At 34.8% G+C, this 22,984-nt stretch overlaps 2 protein-coding genes across 2 annotated transcripts in view; one reads left to right on the top strand and one right to left on the bottom strand.

The window, feature by feature from the left end:
* The window catches only part of LOC136828888 (kelch-like protein diablo), a 69,368-nt gene extending 64,564 nt beyond the window's left edge, over positions 1 to 4,804 (bottom strand). The window contains 2 exon segments of the mRNA XM_067087185.1: positions 3,644 to 3,765; positions 4,680 to 4,804. Coding sequence (XP_066943286.1) covers positions 3,644 to 3,764 — 121 coding nt within the window. The 5' untranslated portion in view covers position 3,765; positions 4,680 to 4,804.
* Positions 4,805 to 5,851: 1,047 nt separating this feature from the next.
* LOC136828885 (ankyrin repeat and SAM domain-containing protein 3-like) lies at positions 5,852 to 20,459 on the top strand. Its single transcript, XM_067087182.1, has 9 exons — positions 5,852 to 6,019; positions 8,052 to 8,226; positions 9,269 to 9,467; positions 11,270 to 11,391; positions 13,953 to 14,143; positions 14,462 to 14,578; positions 15,795 to 15,936; positions 16,558 to 16,729; positions 18,658 to 20,459. The coding sequence occupies exons 2-9, from the start codon at positions 8,063 to 8,065 to the stop codon at positions 18,964 to 18,966; spliced, it is 1,416 nt and encodes a 471-aa protein (XP_066943283.1). The 5' UTR covers positions 5,852 to 6,019; positions 8,052 to 8,062; the 3' UTR covers positions 18,967 to 20,459.
* Positions 20,460 to 22,984: the final 2,525 nt, after the last annotated feature.

Raw genomic sequence — 22,984 nt, 5'->3', positions numbered from 1 at the left:
TTCAAGTAAGTGAACACTGGACAAACCCTCCCTTCAAGTGATTGCCAACCTGCTTCCACATCTGGAAGTGGACCTGTTCACTACAAAGGAGAAACACCAACTTCCAGTGTGTGTCTCCAAACCTGGATATTCAGGCAATAACAAGAGTTGCATTCCTACAGGGCTGGCTCAAATGAAGGGCAATCTACCTCTTCCGTCCATTGTCCTAGATTTTGAAAGTAATGAACAAACTGCTAACCTTCAGTAGAACCTCCTACCTAGTGGCACCAAATTGCCCAAACAATCATTGGTGTGGTAATCAATTTCAACGCCATCAGTTCTTCTATCCCAGGGAGTAGGAGGGAAAGTCATTTAATCATCCTTCTTTCTGAACTGCAATCTTCATGTGCCGATTTTCTAAATCTATACTGTACTATTGTACAGTGAAAATAATGCATCTAACATTGCTAGGTACTTGGTGCAGAATCTATTGGACCTAATCTATCTGGCAATATCAGCATGTATGACAAATGTGCACGGCTTACTTCCACACAGAAAGCCCACTGAAATAATGACTGAAAGATTTCTAAATTTCTCAGCCAGTTTGAGGACATACATCCTTGGCAATTCCACAATTATGACATTCAAGGCTGCACTGTGAGCCCTTGCTTTATGGGTTTGACATAAACTCCGGTGCTAAAATCTTTAGCTCCATTTTCCAGGCTGTTAAACTGCAAAGACCAGCTCCTGCAATGGCTTATATTCCCTTGTCCTCGATTAAGGTTCTTTGACTCCTGTTGTCTCCTTAATTCCATGGTCTTGATACAACCACAATCCACATAGTATTCTGAAAGACAATCTCCTTGGCCGCATCAGAGTGAATCAAACTCTATAAAATAGGGACAACACTTCATCGCCCACACAACTAGCAGTCACTTGCTGTTGTTCCCTGGCCCAACAATCCTGGATGAAAATGAGGAACAGTTTAAGAGGAAACCCTTCTTCTGTCAGGACCTCAGTATTAGACAATATGCACAATCCAGTCACTTCAGGTTTACATAGATGTCATGGCTATCTTCTCAGACTCTTTTCTTACACCCACTAACACTAACATGATTTTAGTGTCCCTAACTAAAAAGGTGAACCTCACTCCTTTCCTAAATCACATAAAATCCTTAAGGTTGGCACCTTATTGGCTTTCTTTGGCAACATTTCTTTTGAAGAAGTTTCTGAGTTTATGGGCGATCATCAGAGACAGAGTTCTTCAGGCATTAATGTCATGACATTAAAGAGGTTCAACTGCAATGTGAGTCAATAGGTGGTAAGGTAAGTCCTGGCCCTACAGGTCAATGGCAGAAAGCTGAGATAATACTTGGATAAAGTGCTTATCCTGCATCCTATCCCATCATGGTTAGGTAAGTCACCTCATTTTTGTGCAGTTGACACACAGACAGGTTCTTTAATCCTTCTTATTCATTGTAATCCCTCAAAGGAATCCTGAACAGAAAGAAGAGGTGATTCTTAATGTGACTTTACCAAGAACTGTTTTTCATCTGGATAGTTAGGATTCCTTTCTCAGAAGTTAGGCCATTACATCACCTGTTAGTTTCTTTTATATGCTCCTTTGAGGACAAACAGCAGCTATGCTATCAAAAAACAAGTTTTGTCATGGATAAACCTTTGACTACAAAAAATGGGTTTTTCCTATATCAAAACCTGTTTTCTTTATGAAAAAAAATGCAATATTCTTTCTAATGAGGAATACTGCATCCCCCTATATTATTTTAAAATTCAATAAATATTTTTTTTAACTTTTGCTAATCTCTCTTTAAAACAAATGATAAAATTCCATCCTTTAGAAAGTGTATTATCTTTCTAATGGGCTATATTAATCTATGTTCCATTCATCGACTTTCCATGCAGTGAACTGGCCTTTCTTTCACTGTTAAAATCTAAACATTTTATTAAAATGTTTAGAGCTGAGCACTTTTTCAGGCAACGTGGAGTGTCATTGGGCGGAAAAAAAAAGCACCAACATTGCTTTGCTGGCACCAACCCAGAGGTTGTGGTGGTGCTTTTCTCTAGCCCTGCTCCACATGTTATGAACTGTAATCCTGTTGGACTAATCCCAAAGAACTAAAGTCTCCCTCTACAGTCGGCTGCCTTTGTTATGCAAAAAAGGCGCTGCTTTACCTGTACAGTAGTACTGTACTTGCAAAATTGATTAGAAATATGAAAATCTCCCACTTTTAAAATGGTAATGAGGTTAAGTAAATTTGTCGTGCAATCTCCAATTTTGTTCCAGGTCTGGCTAAATAGAGTCTTTGTTGTTTGCTTCTGCTAATTACAGTGTACTCAGTCCTCATGTAACCAAGGGAAAATGTCTATTAGTAGTTTTCCTTTTATCACTCCCCATAAAGGATTACAATTTACAGTGTGCCTTGAATGACACACTTCAGATGTTACTAAAGTGAGCCAATTTCCTAATGCCCACCTAAAATGCTACTGTGCAAGATTGACAATATACAGTTGCAAGTGTGACCCAAATGTAATCTAAACCTACTTGATGGGTTGACAGCATTACTAGAGTACAATCTTCTTCCAGCTGAGGAATTTGACAGAATGCCAAGAGTTCTACCAACAGGGCTAACCTATCTTTAGAATCCATGAAACATTTTTACATGATACTTTACCTCAAGATATCAATTTGAATAATTAAACTGATATCTCCTAGTTGCAAACAGCTCCCACTAATACCATCACATATGGTCCACAATTCACCTATGATGCCTTTTCTAACTCACCAGTGTATAAAATTTCGACAAAAGCGTACTACAACCAACCATCTTTTATTAAAAATAAATTTTTTTTAAATACATGAAAGGAAACTGGAAAGGATGAAAAGTAAAAATTTAAAAGGAAGCAGCTGGATAGAATGAACACTGTCTGGAACCATTACTGTAATGTCTACAGTGTGCCACAGAAAAATTAAGATATAAAAAAGATAGAAGTTGGGTGGTGTGAATGTGATAGCAGAAAAACTTTAATATATAAAAAGTAGAACATGAAACCCTTAGGGAATATCTGTGTTACAAAATGGGATATGTTCAAATGGTAATACCTGTACTGTACTGTACACTGTAGTCTCTGTAAATTTTGAGTTATTTCTAAAAGATTAAATTTTAAAATGAATTTACTATTCATTTGTGAGCTCTATTGTACTGTACACTGTAGTTCCCTGTAAATTTTGAGTACTTTCTAAAAGATTAAATTTTAAAATGAATTTACTATTCATTTGTGAGCTCTCTGTACTGGATTGCATTACGTATATATGTCACTCTAATTGAGCCTTTGTGAAAAATAATCGAGCTTCATGGCCACAACATAAATCATGGATGAATAATCATTGATGCATCACTGCATCATTCCCTCTCTTTAACATAGCCTAAGTAAATCACACTTCTTTTCATGTAGTCTAGCATTTCCTAATAACACAATAGGTCCCTTTCATTCTAACAGTTCTATGCCTTCATTAACAGGGTACTTCCCAGTCTCCTCTTTATCCTCCAGCATCAAAAACTTACAATTAACAACATATGAAAGAAAACCTACATAATACAGATAATATAAAAGGGAAAACAAATAAACATTATTGTATGCTCACCAAGAAGAACTGACACAGTATGATTTGATCGAAGTCTTACTTTCTCTCTGTTGCTCAGCTCTGGTTTGTATAAGCCACCAGTCATACAGCAAGACCAACAAGGAACACTATATTGCATCATGCTGTAAAATGGGAAAAATAAATATCATTATTGTACCTCTAAACACTACAGACAAAACAGAGGCTTAATAAGAAGAGGTTTGGCACACATTATGCAGTTTCAGGGAAGATAGTTATTAGATTGTTATATGCTTATCTCCACATTGCCATAGATATAAAAATACAGTACTTAGTTATTCTTACTTCCTTGACCTTGTAATGATGATCTGTGAACCTAGAATGCCAAATAAATATAGGTAACGCAACTGGAGATAATCAAACACTGACATCAACCTTTGGAGAAGGAAGATGCTCAAATGTTCATCTCTGCTTCTTGTGAGAAGTATTTAAAAAAAAACTGGAATTGGAATATTAAATTTAGGCCAAAGGCCAAGCAATGGGATCTATGAGGTCATTCAGTGCTGAAAATAATGTTGAAATTATTGTTAGGAGTGGGCGGAAGATGGGAGAAAAAGAATATGAACGGAGGTACAGTAAAAGGAATGAGGTGCAGCTGGAGGCCAAAGGAACGCTGCAAAGAACCTGTATTACCTATAGTGCACCATGGGGTAAACTGCAGCTACCCAACTAAGGGGTCTTTCAAAAAGGAATGATTACTGCACAAAACCTCAAGTATTACCTACAGTGCACCATGTAAGGTAAACTGACAGCGCTACCCCACTAATGGGTCTTTCAAAAGAAGGAATGATTAAAGCATTAGCATAGTATTACTAGGCTAGACCCTTATTAACTACAGCATATAAAAACCTTTCAAGAACGGTATTTCCAAAGCTACATCCGTCCCCATGAGTCATCACAAAACCCTAGGCTACATCTCACAGCCTAAGCCAAGCAAAGCTATCCATAGATTATCTATCTTACTATGCTAAAATTCAGTAACTTCTAAGCTTGGTGATTTTACACAACACACTGTTACCTGTATAAGACATATACAAATTACAAAACTGGTAAGCCTTGTGCTATTCGTTGATGGATAGGTAGTGACATTTGTCTCGCCCTAGCTTGGCTATGAATTGTGAAGAATGTTCTCAATGTCGATTTGGCAAATTACATACGCTAAACTTCGGACTTAAAAACTACACACCTGTCCTCAATTATCGAGACGTTAACAAGTAGCGTAAGCAAGTGGTTAATTACATCAGCGTTTTTCGAAAGAACGAGTTTTAAAGTATACGTCAAAAACAGCTGATATTTCACCGTGACGTTTTAGGTAATGTTCATCATTAAGGATACCGAGCGCCCTTGAAAAATAACAAGAATTCATTCCTTTATTGGCCTTTTTCTGTCGAAGCATTCAGCAAATCAAATTAATAGGATATATAAAAGGCACAGACAATGCAAGTACAGTAAAATTTATTGCTTCTACCTAAAATACTAGAAAAGCCTACTACAGTAGTTTAGGATGACTGATAAATCTTTATTTTTCCTGTTTTCTGGAATATTTGCCAGATCATGTCACCTAATTTCACAGTTGGCTGTAAATTTTACAATGAAATAAGCCCTCACTACATTTAATTGTATTTAATTCTTCCCTTATAAAAAAAATAATAGTTTCAGTCCCAACAAGCAAGCAACGCATGTTCACGGAGTTACGGAACTGCACTGATAGTTTTTAAATATCTGTCATTCATGCTAGATATATCTTTCAGGTTTTTCCTGTTATATCTAGGCGACTTTACTTTCGCTAGAAACATATTAAGTTTGTAATGAGCCAATAGTTCAGTTTTGTTTCAATGCATTCGTCCTAAATACGTAACCAAGAACCTATCTGATCCATTGTTCACACGTAATTTTAATGCACTTTGCTCTTGATATAATTTTAAGTAAGAAAAAAATCATAGTATCTCAACAGTTCTTAATACTGTAGTTTATGTCATTTTGATTGCTACAGAATGAAGTTACGTTGCGCATAATATAGTTTTAAGCAGGAAAAAATCATAGTAGCTCAAAAGCTCTTAATAATGTATTTGATGTCATTTTAATTGCTGTGGAATGAAGTTACAATTGATTTCTATAATTTTATATAATTTAACGGAATCATTAAAACTTCCAAAATTATTTAAAGGACACAAATATATATTTATTTCTGATCACTATTCAACGTTGTCAGTTCGGGGTAGGATGGTGCTAAAAAGTTTGTTTATTTCCACGAGTACAATGAAGTTACTATGAGCGCCTCTTCATTCAACTCTTCTGCCTTGAGTGACGTCGAATGATCAGCTGGGCCAGTCTACCGTCTGTCAATTTGGTTTTAAAGTAAATATAATAAACTTTTAAAGTTTGTGAACAGAGAAACTTAGAATAGCCATAAACGTCGAGCATGCAACCAAATCTGGGCTTCTTACTTTAGTTAGTAAAACTTATATAAGTTAGCAGCCTATGGTTTAAGAACTAGCCTGCTGTTACCGTCTAGGGTAGGTTTAATTAGTGTCTGAGCTAGGGCATGTTAATTAAGATTTGCTTTTAAGTAATAGACCCACAGCCTTTACCCTTATGACTTGGTTAGTTAAAGATTTAGCCTAGATTGTATATATATATTCTTGAAACCTTCGTATAATACCCTATGCCCAATTAAGCAACCTAAATTGCTATTAGTCAGGTTAATTTATATTAGAATTGTGCAGTTTATGCTATGAGGTCAAGCACAAGTTGATGAAGATTATGCCTTATGTACATTACCTTGCATTTCTGGGTATTAGGCCTTGTTAGGGGCCTAATACTAGAACTTCAGGCTAAATAATAGAATCATACATTTTTTTAACTGCTTTTATAGTGTTGCACGTGTTTCTGAGAATCATAGTTTGTGCGAATCACTGGTTTTTGTATTTCTTTAGCCTTTTTTACAAACAGTTATAAGGTACCTTTATGGAAAATTGGGGTTGTATGGAGAACCAACAGTGTGTGAATTGCACCAACAAGGGGAGTCTAAAATAAATAAATTATAAAATAAGCAGCTGGAAAAATATATGGTTTATGGTTATAAGCACTGTCAGTCACAAAACTCAGTATAAATGACAAAGATGTCACAAGATCAATCAAAGGGATGCATCTTAACCTAACCTTCCCTAACCTAAATAAACTTGGGGCTCAGGGTCCTTAGCCTGTTTGGATCAGGGGGTGAAGAGACAAAGTCCTAACCAGACCGATGGGAGAAGGCGCTGGCTGGGTGACAAACCCCAGTCTAACCAGACTTAAAGTACCTTAAATCATAAAAGTAAAATTCAGAAATTAAACATGACCTAACCTTATAAACTTTGTCCTCATTGGCAGTTGGACCACAGGCAAGGTTGTCTCAGTTGAGTTGAGGAGAGGCTTTTTTTTTTCTTTTTTGCAAGCAAGAATACTATTCATCGCCATTTACATGGGAGCGTTCCTGGAAACAGTCATTAAGGCTGGGTGGCAGCTGGGTGAGGGGACCACTGCCCATTCGCTGGACATAACCTAGCACTTTTCCTTTGCCCAAAGTTTGTTAATCAGGTGGTTAACTGGAAGTAGGTGGGTGCATGGAGGTATTGCCCATGCTGAATATAAGCCTAAAACTTTTTTTCAGCCCATGTTGAAAGAGGACATCTCTCAGTTGAAGCAGTTTCAAAGTAGAATATAGACTATTGTTTCTTATTCATGGCTTTCAATTTGGAACTGATCAATGTGGGCTAAATTTTGTTAATAAAACTTGAGTGCGAGAAGGATGCTATCTGGTCTCCCTCATAAAATAAAAGACATCTTTTTTGTTACCAGGATGTGTTCACTGGTTCTTTAAGGTTGTTGGTTCCCATGTCTTTGACACCTCTGAACAAGCAGAGTTGTGGCCTGATGATATTCTCCTTTGGTTTGGTCCACAGAGCATTTGGAAAATACAGCATATGCAATTTTATGAATTACAAGAAGTGGGGATTGTAATTCATGGTTAAAAAATGCATGAATTGATTGATGTGTCAAATTCAGTAAAAGTTTTGAGATGATACATAATTCATAAAATCACATAAAATTGTTTCAAGGAGATTTAAAAGACAAAAAGTCATCTTTTTTGTTACAAAGATGTGGTCAATTAGAAGAGAGATGCCTTGCTGCAAAAACAGGATTAATAATATTTACAGAATAAACTAACATTAAAAATGGTTTTTTTTGATGTCAGGGCCAGTAAAAGTTTTGAAAGCTTTGAAAAATCTTCTTTGACAGAGATTTTAAAAAAACTTGAGAATCAAACAACAAAGTAAGTAAATAAAAGTAAGTAAATAACATTGAGTTATTCAGGTACTGCATCTTATTAGATATACTTATATTACAGGATCATGCAGCATGTCGGAGTTAGAGGAGACCTGGACGGAGAAAAGCTTTTATGACAAACCACTGAAAGTTTGGCTTGGGAATGAAGACTGTAATGATGATGGTTGTCTTCAGCTTGATGTCTTCACAGCAGCCAGTATTGGATGTTTAGACAGAGTCAAGGAAATAATACGTCAGTGAGTTTACAGTTAGTTCTCTTTTTTTTTCAGCAAAGCAAGGTAGAACCATCCATTTTGTATGTCAGTCATTTGTTCATAAGTTAGGTCATTGAGCTTGGTAAGTCATTTGTTCATACAGTAATAGAAATTATCACCTTCAGCATAAGTTGGAAAAAGGTCATTGAGCTTGGTAATAAGGTGGGTTAACTGGTGGCTAAGGGAGGTGAGTAGGGGAAAATCTTTTTTTAATTGCCATCACTATGCACTTTTTCTTCATCTGTCATTGAGTGAGAATGAATTATTGCATTCTTACCTCTCCTGAAATTTCCCTATCTTCTCTATTTGCTATTATAAAACATTTTGGGCATCAAAACCCTCTATACTGTATTTTGGATGAATCTTACGTTCCTCCTGTAGTGTGCGGAAAACACTTACTTTCTGGCTTCATGAAGGAATTAGTGGTCATACAATTTGTTGTGTGAGGAGGATGGTTGTCTGGTCCTGGTGAGAGTTATTGAAGCCAGGGGTGTTGGCCTGTCCCTAGCCATTCAAAGAACTTTTTGGTTCATAGAATGAGGCAAGTATCTGGCAGCATCAGACTACCTTTATCACATTTTGCCCAAGGGATGTCTCCTACAAGTCCTTAGACTTATCTCTTTGGACCTGAGGTGGCTGCCCAACAGGTTATGCAGTTGTTATCTCAAAACTAGGGTGTCATTGAAGATCTGATTATCGCGAATTTTTGGTTCAGGCAGTTGGAATACAGAGCGGTACCGATAACCGGGACTGCCTGTAGTTATTTTAAGATTAAACCAGCCTTTTGTGGAACAGGCCCTGATTCCAAAGGAAAAGTAAATGATACTGGTGAATGGGAAAGTTACCCACCTACCACTAGTTACCTATCTTGTTACAAAAAATGATATCAGGCTGAGTTATTTGTACACCTATGAAAAGTACAGTGTTTTAAAAAATATATATGTGTTAGATATAAAAAATACTGTACACATTTATTTTGATGTAAGAGAATAATATATTGTATATTTTTTTTATATTTTGTCAGAGATAAAAGTATGTGTGATAAAAAAAACAGCAGTGGATGGACCGCCCTGATGTATGCTGCCCATTATGGCCACATGGACATAATTGATTTCCTTCTTGAATCCAAGGCATCTGTTCATGTTAGGAACCACCATGGCTGCAATGCCCTCATGGTTGCAGCTGTGTGTGGTAATGATACTATCGTAGAAATATTGATAAAGGTTTGTAGAACAGTTGTGTTCTCACTATTTCACTGTATGTTCATTTTTGCCTTTATGTATACATTTGTTTTGGAAAATGTTCAGTATTCCAAGTTATTTTTTTTAATAATTGTGTAATGATTTGTAAGATGTATTTTCTTTTTCTTGTGATGCATGTGGATATCTTTAATAATTCACCCGCATTTTTCTATAACATTGAATCTAAAAACCCTGTTGTTTTTGGGCTTTGAATATCTGTTAACAAAAATTTCCATTGTTGGGGAGTTTCATTGTATACTGTTCAACATAATGTTATCAGCTCCTTGGGAGCAGATATGCCAACTGTGGTATACTTTAAGAAATATTAAATGAATTTTATCTAAAGTCTCTAGCTGCATTGCTTTCTGTCTTTCACTCCTCATCCATTCTTTGGTCGTGTCACTTCTGTCCCATTTTATTTCCACTTTATCTTTTTCAGTATTCATTTTTCATTATCTATTTCAGTACCGGTATTCATTTTTCATTCACAAACAAGTTCTTCAGGCGAACCCTATGAGAGTTCACTGTACAAAATTGCAATTCACTGGTCTCAATCATAATGATAATTATAATGTACTTTTGCCTTCTTCATTCTTGCTCTGTTGGATATCACATACTCATTTCAGACCCGTCCAAATTAATTTAGGTATCTTAACATTCCCAAGTTTGCTTAATTATTCGTCACTTTTCATTTGGTCATAATGTTAAATTAGATTACATTTGGGGGCAATAGGTATTGCATGTTCATATGAGTTCAAGACAATAAAATGATTAGATATATGGCATCTAAATCTTGTTTGCTGTGTGTTCAGTTGTAATTGATTAAAAAATCTTGTATTGCTCTCTCTCTCTTTTACAAATTCATAGTAAGAATTTGATGTCATCAGTAAATTGATAATAGTAAGAATTTTAATACAGGAATACTAATGGAATACTGTAAAGTAATTAATATAATTGTTAATCAGTAAATTTCATGCATTATATATTTACCAAAGGTTTCAACCAATGATTTACCATAACCTAAGCTCTAGTAACCTAAGTTGTGTATCAGATGGTGTAAAGATCTCATAAATTTTGTGTGGCATTCAAAATAAATAACAATATTGTTGTAATACACCTTTAAATAGTCCACACACACACACACACATTTTAATGAAATGCTTATAAGATTTTTTATTGTGGAGGTACCAAAATGCAGTACAAAATGGTAGCTACTTGATCAGTGTAAAATTATCATGTGTATACATACATGTATGTGTGTTTGTGTATTTACACATATGCATCACATTGTTGTACGTTTACTTGACATTCTCTTTCTGTTTAGGGGATATTCTTTATAACAACAACAAAAATTCAAGTCCAGCCCATTTAAGCAGTTTTAGCATTGCTCACAGATGAGAGAGACAAACAGACAGAGAGAGAAATAATTTCAATGTTAAGTCTTGTCTGTACATTTTACATACAGTGTGCTGCACAGTTTGTTTTGTGTGTGTGTGTGTAAAATAATGTTCAGTATATTCTGTGTTGTGCAGAAGCACATTAGTCTACAGCACTGTGTAGTGACGAAATAGAGAATAAAAGATTAAAAAATTGCTGTTTTGCATCTGTGGAGTGTTATTTAATATCTGGAAATTTCCAAGATCTGGCAGGGCCATGGATGTATTAGTCGAAATAAATGAAGGATTACTAGAATTTTTCACAGTTTTTAATTTAAGAAGTAAATATTATCTTAAAATATTTGTTGAACAGCATATGCTGAAGGTGTCATCTTATGTAAATTTCAGGCTGGAAGTATCTTGGAGACTCGTGATAATCGTGATTGGACAGCTTTATTTCATGCAGTTTGTACTGGGTATCACAATGTTGTTGCACTGTTATTGAAGCATAGAGTTAACCTCAATTCCTGGTAAGTTTTATTTATTATTATTATTATTATTATTATTATTATTATTATTATTATTATTATTATTAAAATTATTATTATTCATAAAAATCGCATAATAGCATGTCACAAAAATGGTGAGGAAATTAGATATATATGCATAAACAAATGAGAGTTTTTGAGAACTTTCTCAATTCTCTTTCTTAAGGAATCGGGCAAGTTCTCAAAAGCTCTATTTTGTATATACTTTATATTTCTAATATATATTTACATTTACACCATTTGTGATTTCTTCACCATTATTATTATTATTATTATTATTATTATTATTATTATTATTATTATTATTATTATTATTATTATTATTATTATTATTATTATTATTATGAAAACTAATTGAACTAGAAAACTGAGTTACATAGGGTTCACACAAAGGATGTGTTCTTGAATGAGCTGTAAAATCTGAGCAATATAAAGTTTAACCCAAGTTTGCTATTAATAAAAAAAAATCTCAGTATTAACGTACAGAAAATCCCAGTTTCCCTATACGTACATACCTCCAAGGGTTTCTATGAGTAAGCATATTGTTCTATAATAGAAAACAGTGGAAACTGAGATTTAAAGAGTAACTCCTGCTTTCCACGCCAATAAATAACCTGTGCAGATGACATTTGAAAGCCAGAACAACTTAAGTGGATCTGGTAAAGATCAGTAGTAGTTTGAATCTGCATCCCCTGGATTACAACATTTAATGTGACTTGCTTGTTCTATGCAGCTGCTTATACTTCTTATAAATTCATTTGTTCTGTACTTCTCACAAATTCATTTGTTCTACTTCTCATAAATATATTTGTTCTATTTCAGTTTTACAGGCTACTCTATGAGCACGAGCCAGTGGTGGCATAACACCAGCTCAGTCATAAACAACGTTCATACTTACCTGTCTATCCAACTTCTTTATCTTGACTGCCAGTTGTCCCTCTCCTTTCAGAACCAATCCTTAGGGTGACCTTGTGAGATTCTATTAATTTGATTCAGTGGTTCTAGTGAGCTAATTAATGATAATATAGTAACAGTACCTTCTTCATTTCATTCCTAGTAAACGGTATAATTGAATATAGGACTCACTAGATATATCTTCATTAATACTGTAGTCTAAGAGTTGGTTAATTATTACTAATAGAATGCAAAAAACATTCAGGAAATTATTAGGGTCTTTAGAACTGTATTGTTGTTAGTCTGCTATGATATTTTATTTAGCTCATGGGCTTTAGGAGCTATTATAGAAGGAAAAGGTATTTCATTTAGCACCAAAGAATGTTGGCAGATTTTCCATGGAGATTCTATGCAGTAATGGAATTTTAGGATTTCCATATTGCACATCATATATTGGTTATAGTAAAATAACTAACTAGAAAAATTTATTAAAATAATTTACAAAACAAAGTTTGTATTTTACTTTGGTATTCAAAGGAATGCCAACCGAAAAATTTTTGAAGTGGCATTAAACTCCACTGCCTCAATAGCTCTTCTCTTAAATTAATACATTTTTGACCAATCAGAGGAGAATGAGGGACATGTATTAGGCAGTGGTATGAATCTGTGAATTTGAAATTTTAACATTTTCTTTTACATTTGTAGTGCTCACCATTTCCGTACTTAGATGAAATAAGAGAAGAAAATTCAGACTGGTGTTATTATTAAGTGTTGCTAGTGCTTCTGCCAGTCCCATATGTTGACAATCCACTAAAGGATGTACGGTTTTTAGAAGTTCAGGTTGGCAATTTAGCCACTAATAGCTTGTCATAGCAATGGTAGAATAAGGAATGGATTCCAAATGTCAACTTAGAAGGCTACATAGTGATGAGATAAAGTGCAAGAGTGTGGAATGAAATAAGAGCCTTGCCTATAATAGTCACAAATTGAGGTTGTCAAGGGATAAGAGGAACATGTCTTTGAGTTTGAGAAAAGCGGAGATGATTGACTGAAAAGTTGCACTTGGACAAGATAAAAGTGACCAGAACTCAAATTTGTTTTAGTCTGACTTAAGTGAGATTGCAGTTCTAAGCATTAGTAAGTCTTTTGATAGATTTTGAGATTAAAAAATGATCATTGTAGCTAAAAATTTTATCATTGTAGCTAGAAAAGTAAATGTTTAATAACCTTATGACTGTAAATGGATTGCATACTGAAGATGGACATGGAAAAAATGTGATTATGTGTGAAGTGCTGGTAATGGAAAAGTGTATAATTAATGTAATAGCTACCTGAGGATCCAGGTGGTGCATGTTCTGTTACTACTGATTATCTGTCTGTTAGACAAAAGAGCGTAAAACTGAGGACATTTCACAACCAGAAATGTTGGCATATATGAGTGATGACTTTGTATGAGAACTAATTTTGTCTAAAAAAATTCCTGTTGCCAACATTCATTACAGCTACAGTTTAGCAGTTACATACAGAGAAAGAACTTCTGTAGCCAAAGGATCAGCAATACAGATAGATAATTTTTTTTTACATACACAGTAAGAACTTCTGTAGCCAAAGGATCAGCAACACAGATAGATAATTTTTTTTTTTTACAGTGAAAGAGCCACAGGAATGACTCCCCTCATGTATGCTGCAAAAATGGGTGATATAGGATTGGTGAAAGCATTGTTACAAAAAGGAGCTGCAACATCACTCACCACTCATCAAGGCCACACAGCTGCAAGAATTGCTCAAGATGCTGGTTTTTACGAAGTTGCAGCAGCAATTACACAGTGTGGATTACAAGGTAAAGTTACTTATTGGTTTTTCATTGTGTAATTCTAGATTGTCCACCATCATCTTTCTTGTAATGTTAAAGATTTTAGCTCTCCTTCATTACCATTTTGTCTATCAGGTGCTGGTCTATTAGTAGTAAGTTTCTCGGCCTAAGCATTTTGCTCTTAAGCCACATCAGGTCCCACAGAGTTTCTCAGATTTCTTGCAGTCACGTTCCCCCACATTAGGGGTTACTGTTTACAAATGTGTATTAGTAAAGGATTGGTTATTACAGCATAACTCATTTTAGCACATAAGCACTTTATGTATTCTGGTTTCATACTTTCAGTTGGGAGTGCGCCTAGTTTGTATGATGGTCCAGCAGCGATAGAGGCTCGACGAACAGACCAGCAAGCTAACCAGAGAACAAGTAGGAGCAACAGTACTACGCCATCTGTAGATAATAGTAAGATGTCTTGTAGTTTTTCAGTGTGAGGCTAGAACCTAAGAGTACTTGAAAGCATCTCATTGTAATGCTTCTGTCAAGCAAATATTTTTATGCAAGAATTCATTTTTGTTAGGTTTCATTGAAAAATGGTTAAAGCTAGAACTTATTAAAGGAATGGAGGTGCATTCAAGAAATTTAATGACCTTTTTATGTTTTAAATCCCTAGCCATTCAAGAGTACTTTTGTCCTTTTAGTGATATTTAGCTGTTACATACCCCCCTTAAAAATGACCAGATTATATTCCCCTTAAATATGACCAGATTATTTTTCAAACATACTGAAAAATGTAAGAAGGGCTCCTACCTTGTCATTTGCCAGTTTTGTCTTGTTAGCTGTGAAATTATTCCAGTTTTGTCTTATTCCTTGAATTTTCAAATTTTAATGGTCATTTTACTTTTAGATTTGCTTTAGCATGATAATTTCACTCATTCCTACTGCAAATTTCACTCTGGTAATGTGTTTTTCATGTAGAAATATTAGAATAAATGTGGTAAAGTATTAAAGATGTTACTTGGCAGTAAGCAGTTTTGAAATAAGTGGTGCCTTTCTTTTCTGAATATCTGCTCTGTTTAACTTTGTTTATTATTAACTAGCTTAGTTTAGGTTTTGTTTTTCATACCAGTTTCTGTTTGGTATGCTGCTATTACTGTACATGTATAAGGCTGGTATCTTTTATTCTTCAAGATTTCTTTATTATATAAACAGTTCTCTGCAGATATGCTACATTAAAGAAAGTTTCACAGCTTCATGTATGCAGCAATTATTTCTTTTGATCACAGCCTGTGAAATGGTATATTTTTCCATGAGCTTTTCATGAATGCGTGTGGGGTAGTTTCCTTATTTTGATTAATTTAATTACATATGATAAGCATAGTGTTTGCATATCTCTGATTTTCCATTTTAGTATAGGCAAGATTATTAATACTGTAAACTATATGCAGTACTGTTATAATTATTTAGAGAATATGTATTAGAACTGCTGGTAAACAGTACAGTAGCTTCAATAACAGGGTAAGATTTGCTCATGAAATGTAGTTTTTTTAATGGACAGGTTTATGAATATAAATGATAGGTCTGAATTTATTAAAAACAAAATTTGTGAGTGTTTAGAACATTTTTAACATTTCCATTTCCATTTTTACACCAATGTATTTTTTCCTTTTTTTTTTTTCAGCAAATGTTCAACCAACAGACTTGGAAACTTTACTCGGCCAGTTAGGGCTGAGCTCTTACATGAATGTATTTCGAGAACAAGATGTTGATTTACAAGTTTTCTTGACCCTTACAGACCAAGATTTAAAAGAATGTGGGATTCAGTAAGTATATTTGATACAGCAATTAGAAAATATTTTAAGAATATATAATCCCTTTGAGTAAATGGAATCTGAAGAAAATTGAATTTGTGTAAACAAACATTCATTGTTTGATATTAGCCTTATCTTTGCTAGCAGTCATCTTCAGATACTTTACAGAAAAATAATCTGTTTTCCTGACTTTCTGACTGTGTCTCCAGTCTTCACTCTCCATGTCCAGTGTTTTATAACATCTGTGCTCTCATTCTTTGGAAAATTTTGACTTAAAATTTCTTAGAAAGAATTATGGCTTATTAGATCACTCACCCTATATTTATTGATCTTGCTATCACTTCCAGATTGATTAGTGTTGATATTTACTGGTATTTTCTTACTTTTCCCCCCATTTGTAAGTGTATACATTTGCCAGCTTGGACATCTTAGTTACTGCCTGTAGTTGTCAGCAAAATGTAAATACAATGGTTTTCTTTGAACAGCCACCACCTCACTTGATATTTTTAGCCTAGCTAGCCCTGGCTGTATCTTTTTCTGTATTTCTGGTTCTTGGTGAGATCTTTTAACTGTATTTTCAAGTCTCAATTTTTTCATATAGTGTATTTACAAATTGTAAATTTGTTATTTCAGGAAACTTGGCCCAAGAAGAAAAATGACATCGGCAATTGCTCGCTGGCATAGTAATGCTCCATTACGAAGTGATGTGGAATGTGCTTATGCTGACAAGTTGGAAGTAGAAATGCAAGAATTAGGCATGAAACTTGCAGAAGCCATGAAGACACTGAAACAAACTAAAACTCAGGTATGGGTTTTTCTGTCTGAAATGTGAAATAAAATTTTCTCAACCAAATTTTAAACAGAGCTTTCGTATTCATTTTTCTTGATTTGGAGAATAAAAGTATCTTTCATGTATTTAGATTGTTATGGCAGTATTGCTTGTTAATAAAGGGATTACAGGCAGTCCCTGGTTAACAGGGGGGTTTCTGTTCCCGGCCAAGCACTGCTAACCGAAAATTGCCAATAGTGGTGCTGATAATCGGTTAATGGCACCATTAATCAGTTATTGGCACCAATAAACTGCTTACTGATGCCGGTAAACTGCTTACCGATGTGGATAAACCGCTTACCAATGCAGCTAAACCTCTTGCAGATGCCAGTAACCACTTACTGGTGCCAAAAATTGCTTACTGGCACCTAAAATCGCTAGGTGCCAAAAATCTGGTTAGCAATGTCACTAGTCAAGTGCTGTAACACCGAAACACTGTTAACCGATGCTGCCGGTAAGCAGGGACTGCCTGTATTATTCTGTGGAAGGAGCTAAGATTAAGGTGAATGGTTAGTTTCAGAATACTGTATCAGATTCTTTTCATAGAGACCCATTATTTATAATATACATGTAGGACTCAGCAGCCCCCTTCATTGTTGTTAAAATGCCAATCCAGTTCAGTTGACAAACTCCTCATGGATGCTTCGCTAGGGATCCTACCTTAAAGACAGCATTCTTAGTAACCCTAGCTTTAGCTAGGCAAATGCATGAGTTACTTGCTCTTTCTAGCAAGGTTTCTTACTACACACAACTGGAGAGGAATTGGGCTTCCTATGTGACTGGTTTTGTGTTGAAGATACAGACGGCTGCTTTTCAACCTCATCATACACCTATATCAACATTTCATCCTTGCTTTGACCAAAAATTTTTGAAATTGGGAGCTTACTTTTTCATCCCCAAGCATAAGTACGATAGAACACCCACCTCAAGTTAACAGACTTCTGTACGTATAAGCTACATTGAATGTTTAGATTAGGAACTATGTGGAACTGATAATAGATAATATTCAAATGCACGATTTACAGTATATAGCGTCTTGGTTACTGAGAAGACTTTCTGTTGCATATCAGAAAGCCAGGCCCCAAAGTTTGTCAAGTTGAATGCTATTACATGTATTTCATTCTGCTTTAAAACTCATGATAACTTTCCCAAACTCATACCATTCAGCTCGTGCGATTAGGGCTATATTTACACCTCTGGCCTGTATGAGATACTGTATACTGTATGGAAATTTTTTCTGTTATCAGTTTTGCATTTATGGAAGTCCTCAAATCCTTTAAATGCTTTTACCTTGAGGCCTATCTCATAAATTCTTTGAATTTTTCTCAGTTAACCCTCTTGTAGCTGCAGGCCAGGTTTTTACTCTCCTGTGAAAGGAGAGGATACTCCTGATTATGACTCTTCCTCTTCCTAATCTTGGTCACCTGTTGCTTAGCAAGGTCAGCTTGGTTACTCATTTTTGTGCTGTAGACAGTAGTTGATAAGACCATTTTCTTCTGATAGGCTTTGGAACCCAGATATGAAGATGGTGAGCTGGATTCTTCTTTTCTGTCTGGAGAGTTGAAATCCCTGAAGGCTGTCATAAAGTGATGAGTTTTGAATGAATAAAATTAATGTTTTTTTAAATTGTATTTTTATCAGCAAAATTAATTTTTTCGTATTTATCCATTGCTCATAATGCAAATTTATGTAGCAGATCATGTATCAGATAACACAGATAATTACAGAAAAGCTGCTTAAGACCCATGGATTTGCCCATGCACACACAGTTCTGAAGTGTCTGTAACAATTCCATGGCAAACAAAAAGACAAATTATAAGTACAGTACCTGTTTTGTGTGAATAAATTAATTTTATTTTCAAAAAGTTACATTTTGTGCCATTTATCATGATTTTCTTTTATAGGTAAGCCAAGAGAATGATTTAAGAGTTGTAACAGAAGGTTGGGTAGTTGAGGCTCGAGGACGGTTGCAAGAATGTCACCAGCGTGGTCAGCTCTTGATGTCACATATAAGTACTGTCCAACAGTGTGTGTCAATTCTTTCTTCTCAACCACCAAGTGTGCCATCACCTTTGATGCAGCCTGCAATCTACTCAACTTTAAGGGAAAATATAACCCATATAACAGGTCAAACTGAAGCTATTCTTGCCCTCACAGACCCAAGCACACCAAGGGGACCCCGTAGTCCACTTTTAACTCGCAAAACATTATGAAACCTAAGCAATCATTTTAAAAACAATGGTGTTGAGGGTACTGATCAGCTACAGGTGCTGTGTACAGTATATCATAAATGAATAGGTATATTATGATAAGCCATCTTTAGAGTTATTACGTAACTTTATTATAATTCAAAATAGTTTCCTTTTATTGGTGTATCAGTGTCATAATTGAAGACAAATATTTATATATATCTTCTACAGTTGTGAAGATTTATCGTCAGTTGTAAAGCCCAGTCTATAGAATTGAAAGATGTGAAAAATGACTTGCAGTTTTAAAGAATCTATGCAGAAAATACATTAATGAGGGTAATGAGGGTAATCAACTGAATCGGAGGTTAAGAATTTACTTCATCTGTATAATAGCCATATTTATAGGTCACAACTCCTGTGGAATTTATAAATATTACTTATTACACTTTTATGAAAAAAGCTTTAAGCAGATGCTTTGGAAAAAAAATATATAGGACACAAACAAATGTTACCAAAGGTTATGGGTGCCAAAAGAAGTTGACAGTCTTAGAACCAGGGCAGTTTATTATACCAAAGCAAAGAATTCTTTTTGAAGCTTTTCCTAATAGTAATAGCATTCTGTTATCAGGTCTTTTAACAGCTAGATCTCCCTACCCTGATGTAAATTTTTTTATTGTATCTTGACAACCGTTGGTGCTCCTGCATTAGTTTAAGATAATATCAAATTCAAGTTCCCATGTTTTTTTTAAACGTGGTCTTCTTCCTCAAACATCAATATAGAAGAAAAAATTTAGTGACTGCTGAGTGGGTAGTTAGCTTGAGTTGCATTAGATCAACATTTTATCAGCCATTTAGTACTTCATCATCATTGTGTGGCTATTGCCTTTGACTTTGTTGAAATCACTTTGTTGTTTACATTTTTGTTTTTTCTTTGCAGGAAGTGCTTTTCTTTGATGTTTAGTTTCAGTATGGTGATGTGTGATTTTCATTTTCATGAGCTCTTTCTTTACGTTTTTTTTTTTTTTTTTTTTTTTTTTTTTTTTTAGTAAAGCAGCAAGAGTTGAAATATTTTCTCTCATTTCTGTATGTTGCCATAGTGACATTTGGTTCTTGCTGTTAGCTCAGACAGTCTTAACAAAGATGCTAATGCCCCACCTGATCGCATAGGAAATCGTCATTTTTTTTACTTTTAGGTTATATGTGACAGTAATTTTAAGATGATATCCTGTGATTAATTATGAAAGGGTAATTCTAGTAAGGTAAGCAGCATGGTTGAGATAATAATTCAACCAAAAAAAAGTTATTGTTGAAAATGGATATGCACTAAGTTGAGAAGCATTATTTTTATGCCATATGTACAAAAATAAAAGTACTGCCAATGATTAGATATTAAGATTCCTCAAGATAATAAAAATTTTAAAATATTTTTACTTATTGATGATGAGTCCTATTTGAGCATTCTCATGAAGATCAATTGTATAAATGTATTGTATAAAGAAATAAGATATCATTATTAATTCTGATTTTCATTCTTACTATTATGTTTTTAAATTAAGTAGATGGCAGATGTTACAGCTGACCAATTTAAAAAAAAAAATAATGAATTTGATAGTGACTACCCAAAGTGTTCCATGATTAAAGTACTTAGTTTTTAGTTTGACAAAAGTATTTTGTTGCCATAAGGTCTTGAACTCAAAGTCTGACTGTAGTTGATAAAATCATTAATGACAGACATACAGTGGGTTTAGGTGTAAGTAATGTGTTCCCTGTGTCTAATACTTATCAAGTTTTTATTATATAAAGCATATTTCTACGTAGGTACCCATTTGTCATACAGTATTTAGCATTTATTTAATCTCCAGACATGAATTGAATAGGTCTTGCAGACAGCAGTACTAGGGCTGACCTTTCACATATATGCTTAGGGTGGACGCAGAAGTGAGAATGAGATAGGCAACCTGTTCAAGTCGAAAGAGTTATTGACTAGTGAACTGTGTTCAATGATTGTTTACAAATTTGTGTGTGTCTGAAGTGTAGTTTGGAATATGTGGGTAGGTCAACGAAACTCTAGCAAAAAATGTGCTAACTGTAGCCATGCTTACTGGGACAAAAAGCCACTAAAGGACTAAATACTGTGATTAAGCTCTGGCTAGTTCTCCACTGAGAACTCAAGGTTATCCTCTGTAGACTCAATATGACTTTTGCATCAAACTAAGGAATATACAGGCTAACCCCTGAATGGGGGTAGCGCCGTTAGTGCACCTTGTGCGTTGCACTGTAGGCATTACTTGAGGTTCTTTGCAGCGTGACTTCGACCCCTAGCTGCAATCCCTTTTGTTCCTTGTACTGTACCTTCTTTCATATTCTTTCTTCCATCTTACTTTCCACCCTCTCCTAACAATTGATTCATAGTGTAACTGTGAGGTTTTCCTCCTGTTACACCTTTCAAACTTTTACTGTCAATTTCCGTTTCAGTGCAGAATGACCTCATAGGTCCCAGTGCTTGGCCTTTGTCCTAAATTCTGTATTCAGTCAGTCAATCAGCAGGCTAACTGCTGCAATGCCTAAATACAGCAGTGTCTGCTGCTATTGAGACAGTCCTGTAATGAGAAATACCACAGGATGTCCACGGACAAAGTAACAACACAAACACCATCAATCTGTCTGTCATTTCTCATTGACTGAACCACTTGTTTGACTCTGCAGAGCAGACATACCATCCTGCCCCGATAACAACAAGAGTTCAAAAGAAGGTAGATTATAATGTACAGTATTGTAATTTGCTGGATGTCTAATCATCATCATTGGTATGGAGTAAATAAGGAAGGAATGAAAGGCTCACTTAGTTGGGAGCATTTCATTTGAAGAAAATAGCAAGTATTTTTTTATGTAGTAATTACGTAAATCTACCCTATATAAGCTTCATTGATTTCATGTAGTTATTGTGAAATATTTCTGCTACAAGACTTCTTTTGAAAATAGTGTATGCATTAGAAAGGGAACCTCTCTCTCTCTCTCTCTCTGTCATTTTAACGACAGTGCAATGACTTGTTTTTTGTTTAGTTTTCAGCATATATAACATGGTAATAAAAAAAGAACAAGTAACGAAAATTTAGTACACTGGCATGTTTTATTTGAGCGCATTTTGTTTGCTATCCAATTTTTGACAAGAAAATAAAGTATTTTTTCAATACTTATCAGTTAATTATAATATATAAGAAAAATTCTTGATATTGGATTGTCACAGTGACAGAAAATTTTCCCCTTTTCAACTGACATATTGTGTCTATTCCCCTTTTCAACTGACATATTGTGTCTAGATGTTTGCAAGTGGAAATTAAGATTTGTTCTCATGTGTGATTTTAAAATACAGAAAGTTAGGTGGTTTGATAATGAATATCTAAGAAAAAATTAAAATCTTTATATAGCTATCTTATCAGCACACATACAGAATCAGGGGACCATATAATTTCAAGATAAGATTTGATAAACCTTACTGGTATGCTAATATTACATCATTTTCATTATCACGTTTGTGCCATTATCATCATTGGGTGTAGAACTCATCAATTGTCCCTGTGTATATAATTATATTCTATGTTGAAGCTGCCAAGAAAGGCAACCCAGTAGGAAGGAAAATGTAGGGAAAAAATAGTGGGATGCTAGCAAAGGGACTGTCTTTTTACAGAGCACAGGTAGTAGGAAGTGTGAAAAACAGAGTTTTAGTTTATCATTTTGTCATTTTAAAGATGAGGGAAGCCAGCTGGTAGGTGTCATGTTGCTCCTAAATGAAGGAATAATTTTTTTACCTTAATGGGTTATTAAAATTAATTTGGACATGTAAAATTATTTATATTTTTGATACAGTATAATGACCAAAAGAGAGAATGGAAAGGAGAAAATGCTAGAAAAATGAGAGCTCGTCATGAATGCATTTAAAATCACCATCATGGCACCTGCCAAGCAAGATGCAACCGAAACATTTTTTATCAACATTATGTTGGGATGTGTGTGTGTACGTGGGCTGGGGAGGGGTCATCAC

The sequence above is a fragment of the Macrobrachium rosenbergii genome, chromosome 43 (assembly GCF_040412425.1).
Source record: "Macrobrachium rosenbergii isolate ZJJX-2024 chromosome 43, ASM4041242v1, whole genome shotgun sequence".
NCBI classification, from domain to species: domain Eukaryota; kingdom Metazoa; phylum Arthropoda; class Malacostraca; order Decapoda; family Palaemonidae; genus Macrobrachium; species Macrobrachium rosenbergii.
This window is presented reverse-complemented; position numbering and strand designations above follow the sequence as displayed.

Bases quoted from the DNA above. Each gene is read 5' to 3' on its own strand.
- LOC136828885 (XM_067087182.1), top strand. From the start codon at position 8,063: ATGTCGGAGTTAGAGGAGACCTGGACGGAGAAAAGCTTTTATGACAAA. The intron at 8,227-9,268 runs GTGAGTTTACAG...ATATTTTGTCAG, and splicing joins GTCAAGGAAATAATACGTCA to AGATAAAAGTATGTGTGATA. The intron at 15,937-16,557 runs GTAAGTATATTT...TTGTTATTTCAG, and splicing joins TTAAAAGAATGTGGGATTCA to GAAACTTGGCCCAAGAAGAA.